This window comes from Mirounga angustirostris, unplaced genomic scaffold, assembly GCF_029215605.1.
Source record: "Mirounga angustirostris isolate CCGP_5_RB_7025 unplaced genomic scaffold, mMirAng1.0.hap1 SCAF_13, whole genome shotgun sequence".
In the NCBI taxonomy this organism is placed as follows: domain Eukaryota; kingdom Metazoa; phylum Chordata; class Mammalia; order Carnivora; family Phocidae; genus Mirounga; species Mirounga angustirostris.
The window spans coordinates 54685593-54701641 of NW_026991721.1; the positions used below are offsets into that span (position 1 = coordinate 54685593).

General features: G+C 39.0%; 1 protein-coding gene and 1 pseudogene across 2 annotated transcripts in view; one reads left to right on the top strand and one right to left on the bottom strand.

The window, feature by feature from the left end:
* The window catches only part of RNF169 (ring finger protein 169), an 89626-nt gene that overhangs the window by 31590 nt on the left and 41987 nt on the right, over nucleotides 1-16049 (bottom strand). For both annotated transcript variants that reach the window (XM_045894438.3, XM_064576921.1), the window contains exons 3-4: nucleotides 4841-4987; nucleotides 770-888 (exon numbers count right to left, since the gene is read on the bottom strand). In XM_045894438.3, coding sequence (XP_045750394.1) covers nucleotides 770-888; nucleotides 4841-4987 — 266 coding nt within the window. The remainder of the gene's footprint in view (nucleotides 1-769; nucleotides 889-4840; nucleotides 4988-16049) is intronic.
* Nucleotides 7628-8983, top strand: LOC123857517 (transcription initiation factor TFIID subunit 9-like; annotated as a pseudogene).

Sequence of the window (16049 nt, forward strand, 5' to 3'; positions counted from 1 at the left end):
ACAACACAATGGCATAAGATGATGTTTTTTCATTTTATATTAAAACAAAGAGCATGGCACATAGTAGCTGTTCACAGAATGTCTGCTGAATAAATGATTCCTTCCTACCATCCCTCCTCCACTTCTTCTTCCCTTCCTCCTATTTATGTATCCCTCTTCCCCTCTTCCTTCCTTCCTTCCCTCTCTCCTCCTCTTTTTCCTTCCATCCTTCCTCCTTCTTTCCTTTTTCCTTGCACCTAGTCCCTTCATTATTCCCTCCATCATCCAACATCCATCCATTTCCTCTCCCTCCTTTCCTCCCCACAGCCTGCAAAGTCTAAAGGATCAAGAGATTCCTTGACAAGGGTCTTAAAAACCTTTCAGTTTGCCCTCCTGAAACCTATTCAAGATATATTTTAGTTCTAGGCATTGAAAATAAAATGACTCTGGCCTCACTTCCTACCAAGAGAAAAAAGTCCACAGAGAGAATGGATGGATATTGTTTGCAGAAGCTGTCTTTGTGGTTCCCTCCAAGGATAAAAAGGTCACACTTCGCAGCACAGAAATTAGCATAATCCTACCCTGAGGACGCCCAGAAATAGGTAAAAATCACTTTTAGATCAGCCCTTTGTTCCTAACGGATATTTGAAAACCAATTCCCACATCGTTCCCCCTTTCCCACCTCCCCGAAAAGTGGCTACAACAAACACTTTTGCTCCCCACCCGAGTCCCTTTAGTCTCATACTCCAAAACGAAAGAATTGCAACTAAATTCAGTATCAGTCTCTTACCCTGCCAGGAAAGCTAAGGAGTAGGAGTTGTTCTTAGAAACAAATGCCGAGCGATGGGTCTGTGTCATCTTGCCTCGGGAAGGTTCTTCATTCTCTGAATCTGAGAGGCGCGCAGGACACTGGCAGGAGACAAGGGAGACAACACTGTCTATTTGGTGTGCCCATGGACTCTCCCAAAGTTATTGTTTCACAGCTATTGTACGTCCTGTCTCTCAGGGAGCACCCATGTTTCCAACTGCCTCTTGGAGGTCCTGATCTGGGTATCCCAAATGTAGCTCAAACTTAATATATCCAAAATTCAATTCACTCTTTTCTTCTCTAAGCCCCACTACCAACCCAGCTAGAAGCCTCGATGTCTTCTCTGACTCTCTCCTTTCCCTTTCTTCAGAGTCATGGAAGTTCTGAATACACCCAATACTTCTCGATATTTTATTTCATTTGCACCCTATTAAGAAAGGATGACCTGTCTTCTCCCGGTGGCAAACTGAGGCTCAGAATAGTTAATGTGCCTAAGACTGTAGAGTTAATAAGTAGCTAACACTAGGACTTCAATCCAGAGTGTCCATCTCCAAGCTGCCTCCATGCCTGTTCCACTCTACTCCTAAAATGCATTCAGATCTAACCCTTCCCATGTATACTCACTGACACTGCCTTTCCTTAGATTCTCATCCTCTTCTGCCTGGACTGTTGCAATCATCTACTTACTGCTCTCGCCAGCCTTTCTTCCTTCTAATCCTACCATACTATCAAGCACACAGATATAACCTATTACTCTACTCTCCGTGTACCATCATAGCCTTTCAAAGCCTCTCTTCTGGGCATGCTATTCCCTTTGCCTGTAACTCCTATTCCACATTCTCTGCCTAAAAAATACTCATTGGCCCTTCAGGGGCATCTTATATGCCACTTTCTCTGCGAGGACTTCTAAATACCCCTAGAGTCAAGCTTTTTCCAACATGTTGATACTCATTCAGTTACCTTCATTTTTAGACTCTTTTTGAGTCTTTCAGTTTACATTTGAAGTTTCTTTATATGCACTTAGAAAAAAAGTCCAGAAAGACAGTTACCAAAATGTTCATAAGGGTTGTCTCTAAGTTGTTGGATGATGAGCAACTTTTCATAGCATATCTCTTTGCTATGACTGTAACTGTTATACCAATTGTTTTCCAATAATTCACACTGTTATTGGTATTAACTGTACCATAACAAATCATAAGTTGTCATGTCCATTTTATTTCCACTCCAAACTGATAACAACAGATGGTAATACCTTCCTCTAGAATAAGCACTTTCCTCCCTCCATTTGAATTCAACTTGATAAACATGAATCAAACACTTGTGATATACAAGATACTGTGGGAGATTTTAAAATAGCTAGGACACATTTCCCTTACTCAACAAACTTATAAATCTAGTAGAGAAACACAAATACACAAGCATAATGTAATGGAGAAAGAAATAAGTCCTGTAAATTTACAAACTTGGGAGGGGAGAGAGTAGATGGTAGGAGTGGAGAAACAACTGAGGAATCCCTATAGGTTCCAGGAAGGTGACTGCTTTTGCACTGGGTATGGAGAGATGAATAGCCTTTCAACAGGTAAGCAGTGTGGCATTTCGATTAGATGAAAATGCAACAGCAAAGACTCTAAGGAGGAAAAGCATAAAGTTATATATTTGGGGGAACACAAACAGCTCTGTTCCCTAGAATTTGGGGGCATGAGTAAGGATGGGAAGATCAGTTAGAACAATACTAAGGACCTGAATGTTGGGGTAAAGAATTTTCATTTAATTCCATAGGAAATGGGGAATCACCAAGTCTTTTGGTGCAGGAAAGTAAAATGATCACTTCAGCTCTAATCATATTGTTCTCTACATAAAATACAATCCTTCAGCTGGCTTTCCACTGAGCCTCTCTTGGAGGCTCTCTCTTTGGTCCCAATTTGAATGTAGTCTTGGCAGACTAAATGAAATTCTTTTTCCAGTACCAAAAACTCTTAAGACCTATTTAAAGCAAAATCAGAGGCCTTTAAAAGTCCTCAAAAAGACAAAAGCAAACAGAAAAAGAGATACCATCACAAAAATCTAAAACTTTATTCAATGTGTTTTTGCATATAAAATTTTGTGAAACTATTGCAAAAAAAAGGATTTATACTTCCTGATTCCTTTTAAGATTACAATTACGAAAACAATGAATCGTGGAACACTACATCAAAAACTAATGATGTATTGTACGGTGACCAACATAATAAAATTAAATTAAAAAAAAAAGATTACAATTCCTTTTAAGATTATAAAATGCAGTTGATTTCTATTTCAAAGCTGGTAGTGGCAAAAGAAAAAATAATTAGAGCCATTTCCTGGCCTTGACATGAATTAATACTAGAGATCATTTCCTAGAGGAAACTTGGATCTGGCCAGCCCAAAAAAAGCAGGTTCTTTCTATCAAAGGACCCCAGTGGAGGGTAAGCTCTCTTTGTCAAGATCGGTCTGTCCTAAAGAGAAAGGTCCTTCTGGGTCATTTTGCCTAAGGGATCTAAAGGACGGCCCTGCTGGGGTGAAGAGGCAGAGTTGTAGTCTAGAGATCACAGACCACAGTTGGGGCTATTAGTCAGAAAACACACTGTATGCACAAAGCTATCATATTTTACTCTTGCCTTCCTAGCTAAATTGCATCCTCTCCAGTCTTTTTCCTTTTGTAGTTCCCAATGAACAGAGCATTAAGAGTATGCAAGCATTTCATGTTTGTTAAGTTGAATCTTTTAGAAGGGTGAAACCCTCCAAAATGCAAGTGGTTACTTTTACAAGAATTAAATAATAACGATTATTATTGTTATAACTGGGATCAAAAATGCACAGTTGACAACAGCAAATACCATGGATCCAAGAAAGCTTAAATAATTTCATTTCCTCAAGTTCAGGAAAAATGCCTTTGCAAAGAGTGAAGCAAAAGCACAGTGAAATTAACTAACCTGGCCAAAGCTGTACAGTCTGTTACAATGCTGGGACCTGTTTAAGAGGCCGAATCCTTGGGGCGCCTGGGTGGCTCAGTTGGTTAAGCGACTGCCTTCGGCTCAGGTCATGATCCTGGAGTCCCTGGATCGAGTCCCGCATCGGGCTCCCTGCTCGGCAGGGAGTCTGCTTCTCCCTCTGACCCTCCCCCCTCTCATGTGCTCTCTCTCTCTCATTCTCTCTGCCTCAGATAAATAAATAAAATCTTTAAAAAAAAAAAGAGGCCGAATCCTGGTGCAGAGATTTGGTTTTCCTCTATTCTGTGTTGTCTGTCTTATATACAGTAAAGCTTTATTAATCCCAGCTAATTAGAAAGTTAACCTGAAATACTAACAAGTCTAAATCACAAACTATTTTAAAAGATAACGACTCTAAAGCTATCTTAAGTACACACAGCAAGCCATAGAAAATGTCTGATCCAGTATGATGTACTAAAGAAAAAAACTCAATTGTAATTATCCATTTGAGTACCCAGTGGGCCTTCCCAAAATGCTTTCTTACATACATTAAATATACCACTTATAACCTTTTCCAGTAATTCGCTTGGTAAATAAGTAATGAAAAAAATTCGGGCAAGATTTGGCAAGATTAGAAATCTAATTAGAGTTAAACTACGTAATCTAACATTGAAGACCTACCTTGTATCTAGCACTATGTTGCTTAAGGCATTAAAAAGAATAGAGGGAAATCAAATACAAGCTTTAAGGAAACCTAGTTGAGGATATAAGATGTACAAAACTCAAATGTCAAATAACAACACATAAGTCAAAATGACAACATACGTATCAAATTTCCACAAGTAGTATTCTATACTAGGTATTTCCCCTCACTCGCCTTTTTTCCCAACTGTTCCCTTAATCTTTCCACACAACTCTATTGTCCCATTCATGAGTTACTCTCTCCAGCTCCCATCTGGACACTAGGTTCTTCACTACTCGTCCACTACACGGTCAGCGACTATTACTGCTCTCACAGCTCACCAACACAGGTTTTCAGACCCATGTCACCTGGGCTAATGACTGATTTTGAGCCAGCTGTCCATCAAAACCGTGATCTACTTACATGTTCCAGATCTGTCTTCAGTACCAATGGCTCATCTCTCTTTTTCTGGTCGTCCATTTTCCTTTTCCCTGTTTCCGTATCCTCCGATAACAGCTTGTGGATTTGATCTTCAGAGGTTTTCTCCTCTTGTAACTTTTCCTCTCTCAGCTAAAAATACAAATCACACCGAGAAGGAGAGTTTTCGGCAGACTTCAAAACATCTTTTACTCAGTAGTCTATCAGAATGAACAGATTATATGGCAGTTTGAGACTATTTTTCTTACTAGATATAAAGCCCTCTTAATTTTTAAGTAAGTCTGCTTTCACGTGCTTGACTCTTGCTGAACATATACTACAGCAGGGCTTTAGATTTAAATGCTCTGCATTCTTGGGTGCCTGGGTGGCTCAGTTGGTTAAGCGACTGCCTTCGGCTCAGGTCATGATCCTGGAGTCCCGGGATCGAGTCCCGCATCGGGCTCCCTGCTCGGCAGGGAGTCTGCTTCTCCCTCTGACCCTCCCCCCTCTCATGCTCTCTGTCTCTCATTCTCTCTCTCTCAAATAAATAAAATCTTAAAAAAATAAAAAAATAAATGCTCTGCATTCTTGAACAATATGAAGTGATAAAAGCTAAGATAACACACATAATCAAAAAATAAGATTTATTCACTTAGCCAAAGAAGGTTGAACCTAAAAACGTTCCTTATTCCCATAAACCAGATATAACTGTATTAAGTGAGGAGAAGAGCCGAGAGGTAGGCCACAGAAGGCCAGAGAAGCTGGGCGAGGCAAGACAGGTCTCCAGTCCTAGAGGCAACAGAAAAAATTATCACAGTTCCAATGTTCTGCAGTTTATGCTATTATCTTGTGGCCCAGAGGGTAGGTCAAAATACATGGTTTACAAAGAAATATAAGGCAGAGGCCTATGCTCCTAAATTGGGGGAGGCAGCAGGGCAGTATGAAAATAAGATGAACTTTGGAATAAAAACCTGGGTTCTGAGGGTTCTGTCACTTAGTTAACAGCTATATGATCTTGGGCAGATGAAGCATCAGAAAGGATCATATGCTCACCTACAAAATAGGGATAATGCTACTTACTTTGCAGATAGTTTTAAGAAATAAATGAGATAATAATATGAAGTACTTAATGTGGTGTCTTGCTGTGTACTTATAGTACATTAAGAGTTCCTTTCTTAATCTCCTTTTATTCTCTTTTCACTGCCTGGGGTTTTAATAAAACTTAAATGCCGTAATGTATATCAAAGCAATTACAGGCTACTAATATTTTTAATCATATTTGCAAAAAAAAAAAAAGCCAAAGAACAAATATTTTTCATTGGCTGTTGCCTCAGGGATAAAAAGCAAAAACAATAACAATAAACAACAATTAAGATTTAGACTTATCTTTCCAATTTCTATAGATTTGATTCCTACAGGCCTAAATTAGTCTTTAATACACTGAGTCTAATTCGAGAGGTTACGAATATACAAAGAACACCATACACAATGTTATGTCAGGAAGAGGCTCAAATGAAACAATGTACTCCAAACTCGGCCCAAGTCAAACAAGAACACAAAAGGAAAAAAAGCAAATCCATAGCCAGGGAGAAAGCAAACCTAAAATCTATGCTAACTGCCCATGTGAAAGCTCAATGACTTTTGATGATATTAGATGAGAAATTCTTATTTTTTTTTTTTAAGATTTTATTTATTTATTTGAGAGCGAGAGAATGAGAGACAGCATGAGAGGGAGGAGGGTCAGAGGGAGAAGCAGACTCCCTGCCGAGCAGGGAGCCCGATGCGGGACTCGATCCAGGGACTCCAGGATCATGACCTGAGCCGAAGACAGTCGCTTAACCAACTGAGCCACCCAGGCGCCCTAGATGAGAAATTCTTGTTCAACAAATTGACCACAGGCTACACAAAGGGGCATTTCTTTTCAGAGCATAGAGAGGCAGAGTGGCAAAAAAGAGAACAAGTTTTAGCATCATAAGAATTGCTATCATTTGGGGCGCCTGGGTGGCTCAGTCGTTAAGCGTCTGCCTTTGGCTCAGGTCATGATCCCAGGGTCCTGGGATCAAGCCCTGCATCAGGCTCCCTGCTCCGCGGGAAGCCTGCTTCTCCCTCCCCCACTCCCCCTGCTTATGTTCCCTCTCTCGCTGGTCTCTATCAAATAAATAAATAAAATCTTTAAAAAAAAAAAAAGAATTGCTATCATTTATCGAAGTCCTTGGTGTCAGGTGCTGAGCTAAGCACTATATATACATTACCTCATGTGAGAAAACTAAGTTCTAGGAGTTAGGTAATGTGTTCAAATTCACAGAGCCGTAGTCCTGGAGCTAGAATTCGAATCTAGGCTTATCTCAGTGGTTCTCATCCGAAGATGATTTTACATCCCCGGGTACATCTAACAATGCCTGGACACACTATTAAATTTCCTATTGTATATATTTTAGTGTTTTGTTTGGTGCTTAATGGTGTTTACATACTATGTCCTCTGGTTTTTCCAGTGTTTTAAAGTGTATCCTTCTGCTTCCTAATAATACTTATTGTTGCTCTCAAAATTTTTGACAATGAACTCTGACAACAACTACTTTTCCGGGCGCCTGGGTGGCTCAGTCGGTTGAGCGACTGCCTTCGGCTCAGGTCATGATCCCGGAGTCCTGGGATCGAGTCCCGCATCGGGCTTCCAGCTCAGCAGGAAGTCTGCTTCTCCCTCTGACCCTCTCCCCTCTCATGTTGTTTCTCTCTTTTTCTCTCTCAAATAAATAAATAAATAAAATCTTTATTAAAAAAAAAAAACCGATGTTGCTTCCAAACATCCTGCTCACCGGTACACCAGGGGTTGGAAAAACCACACTAGGCAAAGAACTTGCATCAAGATCAGGACTGAAATACATTAATGTGGGTGATTTAGCTCGAGAAGTCTGATCAACGGATATCATGGAGTCTGGCAAGATGGCTTCTCCCAAGAGCAGCCGAAAGATGCACAGATGATGGCACAAATCCTGAAGGATATGGGGATTACAGAACATGAGCCAAGAGTTATAAATCAGATGTTGGAGTTTGCCTTCCGATATGTGACCACAATTCTAGATGATGCAAAAATTTATTCAAGCCATGCTAAGAAAGCCACTGTTGATGCAGATGATGTGCGATTGGCCATCCAGTGTCGTGCTGATCAGTCTTTTACCTCTCCTCCCCCAAGAGACTTTTTATTAGATATTGCAAGGCAGGGCGCCTGGGTGGCTCAGTTGGTTAAGCGACTGCCTTCGGCTCAGGTCATGATCCTGGAGTCCCGGGATCGAGTCCCGCATCGGGCTCCCTGCTCAGCAGGGGGTCTGCTTCTCCCTCTGCCCTCTTCCCTCTCGTGCTCTCTGTCTCTCATTCTCTCTCTCTCAAATAAATAAATAAAATCTTTAAAAAAAAAAAAAAAAAAGATATTGCAAGGCAAAGAAATCAAACTCCTTTGCCATTAATCAAGCCATATTCAGGCCCCAGGTTGCCACCTGATAGATACTGCCTGACTGCTCCAAACTATAGACTTAAGTCTTTACAAAAAAAGGCATCTACTTCTGCGGGAAGAAGAACAGTTCCACGGTTAAGTGTTGGTTCAGTTACTAGCAGACCAAGTACTCCCACACTTGGCACACCAACCCCACAAACCATGTCTGTGTCAACTAAAGTAGGGACTCCAATGTCCCTCACAGGGCAAAGGTTTACAGTACAGATGCCCACTTCACAGTCCCCAACTGTAAAAGCATCGATTCCTGCAACCCGCAGTTCAGAATGTTCTGATTAATCCATCATTAATTGGGTCTAAAAACATTCTTATTACCACTAACATGGTGTCATCACAAAATACTGCCAATGAATCATCAAATGCATTGAAAAGAAAATGAGAAGATGATGATGATGATGACGATGATGATGATGATGACTATGATAATTTGTAATCTAGCCTTGATGCTTGTAACATGTATACTTGGTCTTGAAACCATTGTACTGAGATTAAACATGGATGCTGGGTATTTTCAAGTTGTGTTGTAGAAAACTTAAATGGCATTTAATGAGTAAATATGGTTATCCTTTCCGCTTGAGATGTTGGGTTTTCTTCAATAGGATTAGTAATGGTTATTCATCATCCTTTAAGTGTAAAAATAAAAATGTTCATCAATTTGAAAAAAAAAAACCACTTTTCCATTGCAATGTTGAGTCTCTAACCCACTGTCATCTTGATACAGCTAAAAATTTATAAAATTGAAAAACCCACATATGCATTTAAATCTTCACATGAATCATGTTTCTTTCTTCTCTATACTGGGTTCTATAGAAGTTATTTTCTTTTCCCTTTTGAGAGTTTTTAATTTTTATTTATTTTATTTTATTTTATTATTTTTTTTAAAGATTTTATTTATTTGAGAGAGAGAGAATGAGAGACAGAGAGCATGAGAGGGAGGAGGGTCAGAGGGAGAAGCAGACTCCCTGCCGAGTAGGGAGCCCGATGCGGGACTCGATCCTGGGACTCCAGGATCATGGCCTGAGCCGAAGGCAGTCGCTTAACCAACTGAGCCACCTAGGCGCCCTTGATAGTTTTTTATAAGGACTTGAGAACTTGGTCTCTAGGAAAGAGTTTTCATATTCAGGGAAAATACCTCAGGGCGTGTCAGAAAATAGCATATACACTTGAAAAAGAAATATCAATAGCTGCTCTGTACTGAACTCTTCTTTGTTCCTGGCATTAAGTTTATAGAGCTATCCTCATTTAAACATTAAGGACTCTGTATGTATCCATCATTATCATTCTGTAGACACAAAAATTAACACTCAGCGGTTAAAAGTCACAGAGATTGAATACTGAAGAGCTTGAATTTTAAAGCAAACCACTGTCTTCACATACCAGGGTTTCTCAACCTCAGTACTTTTGGGCCACATAATTCTTTGTTATGGGGAGCTGAACAGAGTAACATAACAAGGAAAGAAAGCCAATAAAAGTGGTGTGACAGTTGGTCCAGTAATTGGCTACAGAAGACAATATGAGAAATTGCATGAAATGCATCTCAAGACTGCCAGTCTGAAGTGAGGGAAAAAAGGGAAGCATATATCTACTGACTCCTACCTCCCATGGACCAAAGTTTGCTCTGCAGGGTGTTAAATACCCCTCATACTGGCTTGTACAACTTGAGCAAGTTCCCATGGTGGGCACTGCCAGAGCAATAACAGAGAAGCCCAATTCTAACAGCAGGAGGCAGGCAGTAGGAGCTAACCCAGATCTCAAGCTGCACCAAAGTGAAGCTGCCCGCTACTGTAAATGGAATGATTTTTACTGCTTCCGTTTTTAGATGCTAATTATTAGAGAAAAACTATTGACTTCTGTACATTCATCTCATACCCAGTCACACTACCAAGAAATACCACGTAACTTTTTCCTGAAAATATCTTTACTTTGCCTACTAGTTTTTTTTAAGATTTTATTTATTTGTCAGAGAGAGAGAGAGCACAAGCAGGGGGAGAAGTAGGCAGAGGGTGAAGCAGGCTCCCTGCTGAGCAGAGAGCCCAATGCAGGACTCGATCCCAGGACCCTGAGATCATGACCTGAGCTGAAGGCAGACGCTTAACCGATTGAGCCACCCAGGTGCCCCCTTCACTTGTCAAAACTAGTGCACCTGGGGGCACCAAAATTTGTTGATCCATTCAAGCGTTGTACATTTGGGTTGTATTTAGTTTGGGGCTATTATGAATAAAGCTGCTAAAAAAACCATGTCTTTTACATATGTGAAAAGAAGGGCCATATGTACCCCAATGTCCATAGCAGCAATGTCCACAATAGCCAAACTGTGGAAAGAGCCGAGATGCCCTTCAACAGACGAATGGATAAAGAAGATGTGGTCCACGGGCGCCTGGGTGGCTCAGTTGGTTAAGCGACTGCCTTCGGCTCAGGTCATGATCCCAGGGTCCTGGGATCAAGTCCCGCATCGGGCTCTCTGCTCCTTGGGAGCCTGCTTCTCCCTCTGCCTCTCTCTCTCTGTCTCTCATGAATAAATAAATAAAATCTTGAAAAAAAAAAAAAGAAGACGTGGTCCATATATACAATGGAATGGAATGGAATGGAATGGAATGGAATATGGAATGGAATATTACTCAGCCATCAGAAAGGATGAATACCCAACTTTTACATCAACATGGATGGGACTGGAGGAGATTATGCTAAGTGAAATAAGTCAAGCAGAGAAGTCAATTATCATATGGTTTCACTTATTTGTGGAACATAAGGAATAGCATGGAGGACAGTAGGAGAAGGAAGGGAAAAATGAAGGGGGGGAAATCGGAAGGAGAGATGAACCATGAGAGACTATGGACTCTGAGGAACAAACTGAGGGTTTTGCGTGGGGGGATGGGTTAGCCCGGTGATGGGTATTAAGGAGGGCACGTACTGCATGGAGCACTGGGTGCTATATGAAAACAATGAATCGTGGATCACCACATCAAAAACTAATGATGTATTGTATGGTAACTAACATAACATAATAAAATAAAATTTAAAAAAAAAACACATTTTTTTTTGTGGACAGATGTTTTATTTTGCCTCGCTAAACAGCTACAAGTGGAATTGCTGGGTTACATAGTGAGTATATGTTTAAAATTATAACACAATTGTCAAAATGTTTCCCATTGTGGTCATACCATTTTACATTCCCACTAGCAATGCATGAGAGTGTCAGCTGATTCATAGTCTCATATTCATTCTCACTCTTGGAATTGTTAGCCTTTTAATTTTAGCCATTCTAGAGGTTATAAGGGGCCATCCCCATTGTGGCTTTAATAACTATTTACCTGCTGACTAATTATGCTGAGCATCTTTTCATGTGCTTAGAAGCAAATCTTCTTTTGTGAAGTGTCTTGTCAAACCTTTCACTCTTATTATTTTTTTTAACCTTATTGCTTGCCAGGTGCAAGAGCTCTTTAACAAATTCTGGATACAAGTCCATTGTTAGATATACATTTTGAGAATATTTTCTCTCAGTATTTTTTTGTCTTTTTATTTCCTTAATAAGTAAAAATTTTAACTTTGATAAAATCCAATATATTGATTTTTTTCTTTTGTGATTAGGATGTTTTGTGTTCCTGTCTAAAAATCTTTGCCTACCCCAAAATCAAAATTTTTTCTTCTATGTCTTCTTCTGCATAATTTTAGCTTTTAAGTTTAGTCTATGACCTATTTTGAACTAATTTTTGTATATTGTATAGAGATCAAGATTCACTTTTACTTGGGGCGCCTGGGTGGCTCAGTTGGTTAAGCGACTGCCTTCAGCTCAGGTCATGATCCTGGAGTCCCGGGATCGAGTCCCACATCAGGCTCCCTGCTCAGCGGGGAGTCTGCTTCTCCCTCTGACCTTCCCCCCTCTCATGTGCTTTCTCTCATTCTCTCTCTCTCAAATAAATAAATAAAATCTTAAAAAAAAAAAAAAAAAAAGAGAGGTAACATAAAAAAAAAAAAGATTCACTTTTACATATTCAGAGTATATTCAGTTTGTTCCAGCACGACTGTGGACAAGACTATTCTTTTGCCACTGAATTACTTTTGTGCCTTTAGGAACATCAGTTGACTATATACGAGTGGGTCTATTCCAGGACTATATTCTATTCTATTCCATTGATCTATATGCCTTTTCCTTATGCCAATACCATACTGTCTTAATGACTAGCATTATAGCAATTCCTGAAATCTGGTAGTAAAGTTACCCAGTAATAACATTCGTTTTTCACAGACAACATAATCCTCCATCTAGAACATCCACTAGAATCTACAAAAAAGCTGCTAGAACTACTAAATGAGTCTTAGCACGGTTATAGGATAGAATAGCAAAATATAAAAATCAATTGTATTTTCATTTACTTGCATGTACAATTAGAAAATGAAAATTTAAAAATACCATTTACAATAATATAAAAAATGTGAAATACTTAAAATAAATCTGACAAAAGATGTGGAAACTGCAAACTACAAACATTGTTGACAGAAATTAAAGAAGACCTAAAAAAATTGGATATATCATGTTGATGGGTCTGAAGACTCAATATTATTGAGATGCCAATTCTCCCCAAATTGGTCTATAGATTCAATGCAATCCTAATCAAAATCCCAGAAGGCTTTTTTTTGTAGGAATTAGCAAGCTGATACTAAAATTCAGACACTTATATAGAGAAGGAAGAATAGCCAAGATAACTTGAAAAAGAACAATTGGAGAATTAATACTACCAGATTTCTCACTAAAGCTACAATATTCCATCAAAACAGCCTGGTAAAGGTATAAAAATAAACAGATCAATGGTACAGATAGAATACAGAGTTTAGAAATAAACCCACAAATATATAGATAACTGACTTTTGACAAAGGTACAAAGGCAATCCAATGGAGAAGGGATAGTCAGTACTGGAACAACTTAATATCCATATGCACAAAAAGGAACTTGGATCTATACTCACACCATGTATAAAAATTAACTCGAAATGTATCATAGACATAAATGTAAAGCCTAAAACTATAAAGCTTCCAGGAGAAAAACATAGAGGAGAAAATCTCTGTGAACTTAGGCTGGGCAAAGAATTCTTAAATATAACACTAAAAGTACAATCTACAAAGAGAAAAAAACTTATAAACTATCTTTCATGAAAGTTAAAAGCTCCTGCTCTTCAAAAGATTCTAAGAGAATGAAAACACTGACAGACTGAGAGAAAAACATTTGCAAAGCATATACCTGATAAAAGATTTGTATCCAGAATATACAAAGATCACTCAAAATTGAAAAGCAAGAAAGTTCATGACCGACTTTAAAAATAAGGCAAAAGATCTGAACAGACATTAAACCGAAGAAAATATACGGAAAGCAACTAAAGACATGAAAAGATGTTCAACATCATTAGTCATTAGGGAAATGCAAATTTTTAAAACTACAATGAGATACCACTATACACCAATTAGAATTGCTAAAATTAAAAAACTAACCATACCAAATGTTGGTGAAGATTGAGAGAAACCAGAACTTTCATACACTATTGGTAGGAGTTAAAATAGTAAAACCACTTTGGAAAAGTTTGGCAGTTTCTTAAAAAACAAAACACACATCTACCATATGATCCAGCCATTTCACACCTAAATATTTACCCTTATAAGAGAAAAAGATTTATCTATACAAAGACGTACATGAATGTTCATAGCAGCTTTATTTGTAATGGCCAAGAACTGGAAATAACCCAAATGTTGATCAATGGGCATACAAGGTAAACAGACTGTGACATATCCATACAATGAAATACTACTCAGCAATAAAAAATAAAGTACTGATACATGCAACAAAGTGAATGAATCTCAATGTAACTGTGCTGAGTGAAAAAGCCAAAGAGAAAAGAAAAAAGAGATACACTGGACTTCATCCAAATTAAAAACTTTGTGCAAAGGACATTATCAATAAAGTAAAAAGACGACCTAGAGAGTGGGAGAAAATATTTGTAAATCATATAACTGGTAAGGATTTAATATTCAACATACATAAGGAGCTCTTACAACACATCCCAGCTCAAAATTAAGCAAAGGACTTGAATAGATATTTCTCCAAAGAAGAGATACAGATGGTCAATAGGCACACGAGAAGGTGCTCAACATCATTATTCATTAGGGAAATGCAAATCAAAATCATTATGAGATACCCATTAGAATGACTATCATAAAAACATTTTTTTTAAAGATTTTATTTATTTATTTGAGACAGAGAGAATGAGAGACAGAGAGCATGAGAGGGAGGAGGGTCAGAGGGAGAAGCAGACTCCCTGCCGAGCAGGGAGCCCGATGCGGGACTCGATCCCGGGACTCCAGGATCATGACCTGAGCCGAAGGCAGTCGCTTAACCAACTGAGCCACCCAGGCACCCAAAAACATTTTTTAAAGAAAAAATAACAAGTACCAGCAAGAATGTGGAGAAATTGGAGCCCTCAGACTTTGCTGGTAGGAATGTAAAATGATGTAGCTGCTATGGAAAAGTTTTGACGATTTCTCAAAAAATTTAAACTACAATTATCCATATGACCCAGATATTCTACTCCTAGGTATATACCCAAAAAACCTGAAAACCAAAACTCAAAACAAATACTCATACACCAATGTGTATTGCAGCATTAATCACAACTGCCAAAAAGTGGGAACAACCCAAGTGTTCAAGAGATGAATGGATAAACAAGATGTGATATGTCCAAAAAATGGTATATTATTCAGCCATAAGAAGAAATGAAGTACTAAAACATGCAACATGACAAACCTCCAAAACATTATGCTATGTGAAATAAGCAGACCAAAAGAACAAATACTGTATGATTCCACTTACAAATCTAGAATAGGCAAGGGGCGCCTGGGTGGCTCAGTTGGTTAAGCGACTGCCTTCGGCTCAGGTCATGATCCCAGGGTCCTGGGATCAAGCCCCGCATCGGGCTCCCTGCTCAGCGGGAAGCCTGCTTCTCCCTCTCCCACTCCCCCTGCTTGTGTTCCCTCTCTCGCTGTGTCTCTCTCTGTCAAATAAATAAGTAAAATCTTTACAAATCTAGAATAGGCAAATCCGTAGAAATAGGAAGTTAGGTTAGAGCTTACCAGGGGCTAGGGCGGGATGGAGAAATGGGGAGATATTGATTAATGGGTACAGAGTTTCTGTTTGGAGTGGTGAAAAAAAGGTAGCAATACTGGTTGCACAACACTGTGAATGTACTTAAGGGAACCGAACTGTACACTTCAAAATGGTTAAAATGGCAAATTTTACGTTATATATATTTTATAGCACTTAAAAAATGTTAAGTGTCATATAACCTATTCTGTAAGTATCATGAAGTTCCAGCTAGCTTTCTATCCTCTTAGATACTACGATAAATATCTTGCATGATAGGTTCACTCAAGGCAATATTTTAGAAGCAGGATTCAACTAATCTCCTGGTCAGAATCAGGTAAGTGAATTTTCCACTAACAGCTAAACACAAAGCCAAACAAAATTCCTAGCCACAGGGCAATGTTCCATAGATAGAACAGGCTACTGAGCTCACTAGATTCTTAAATCCTACTCATGCAAGGGCGGAAATGCCTGTGCAATATTTGTAGCTAATCCATCTGTCTTGAACAATACTCGTTTCACCATGAAAACTTATCTTCAAAATTGTAGAATCTGGGTAACCAGTAGCCAGGCATTCATTTTG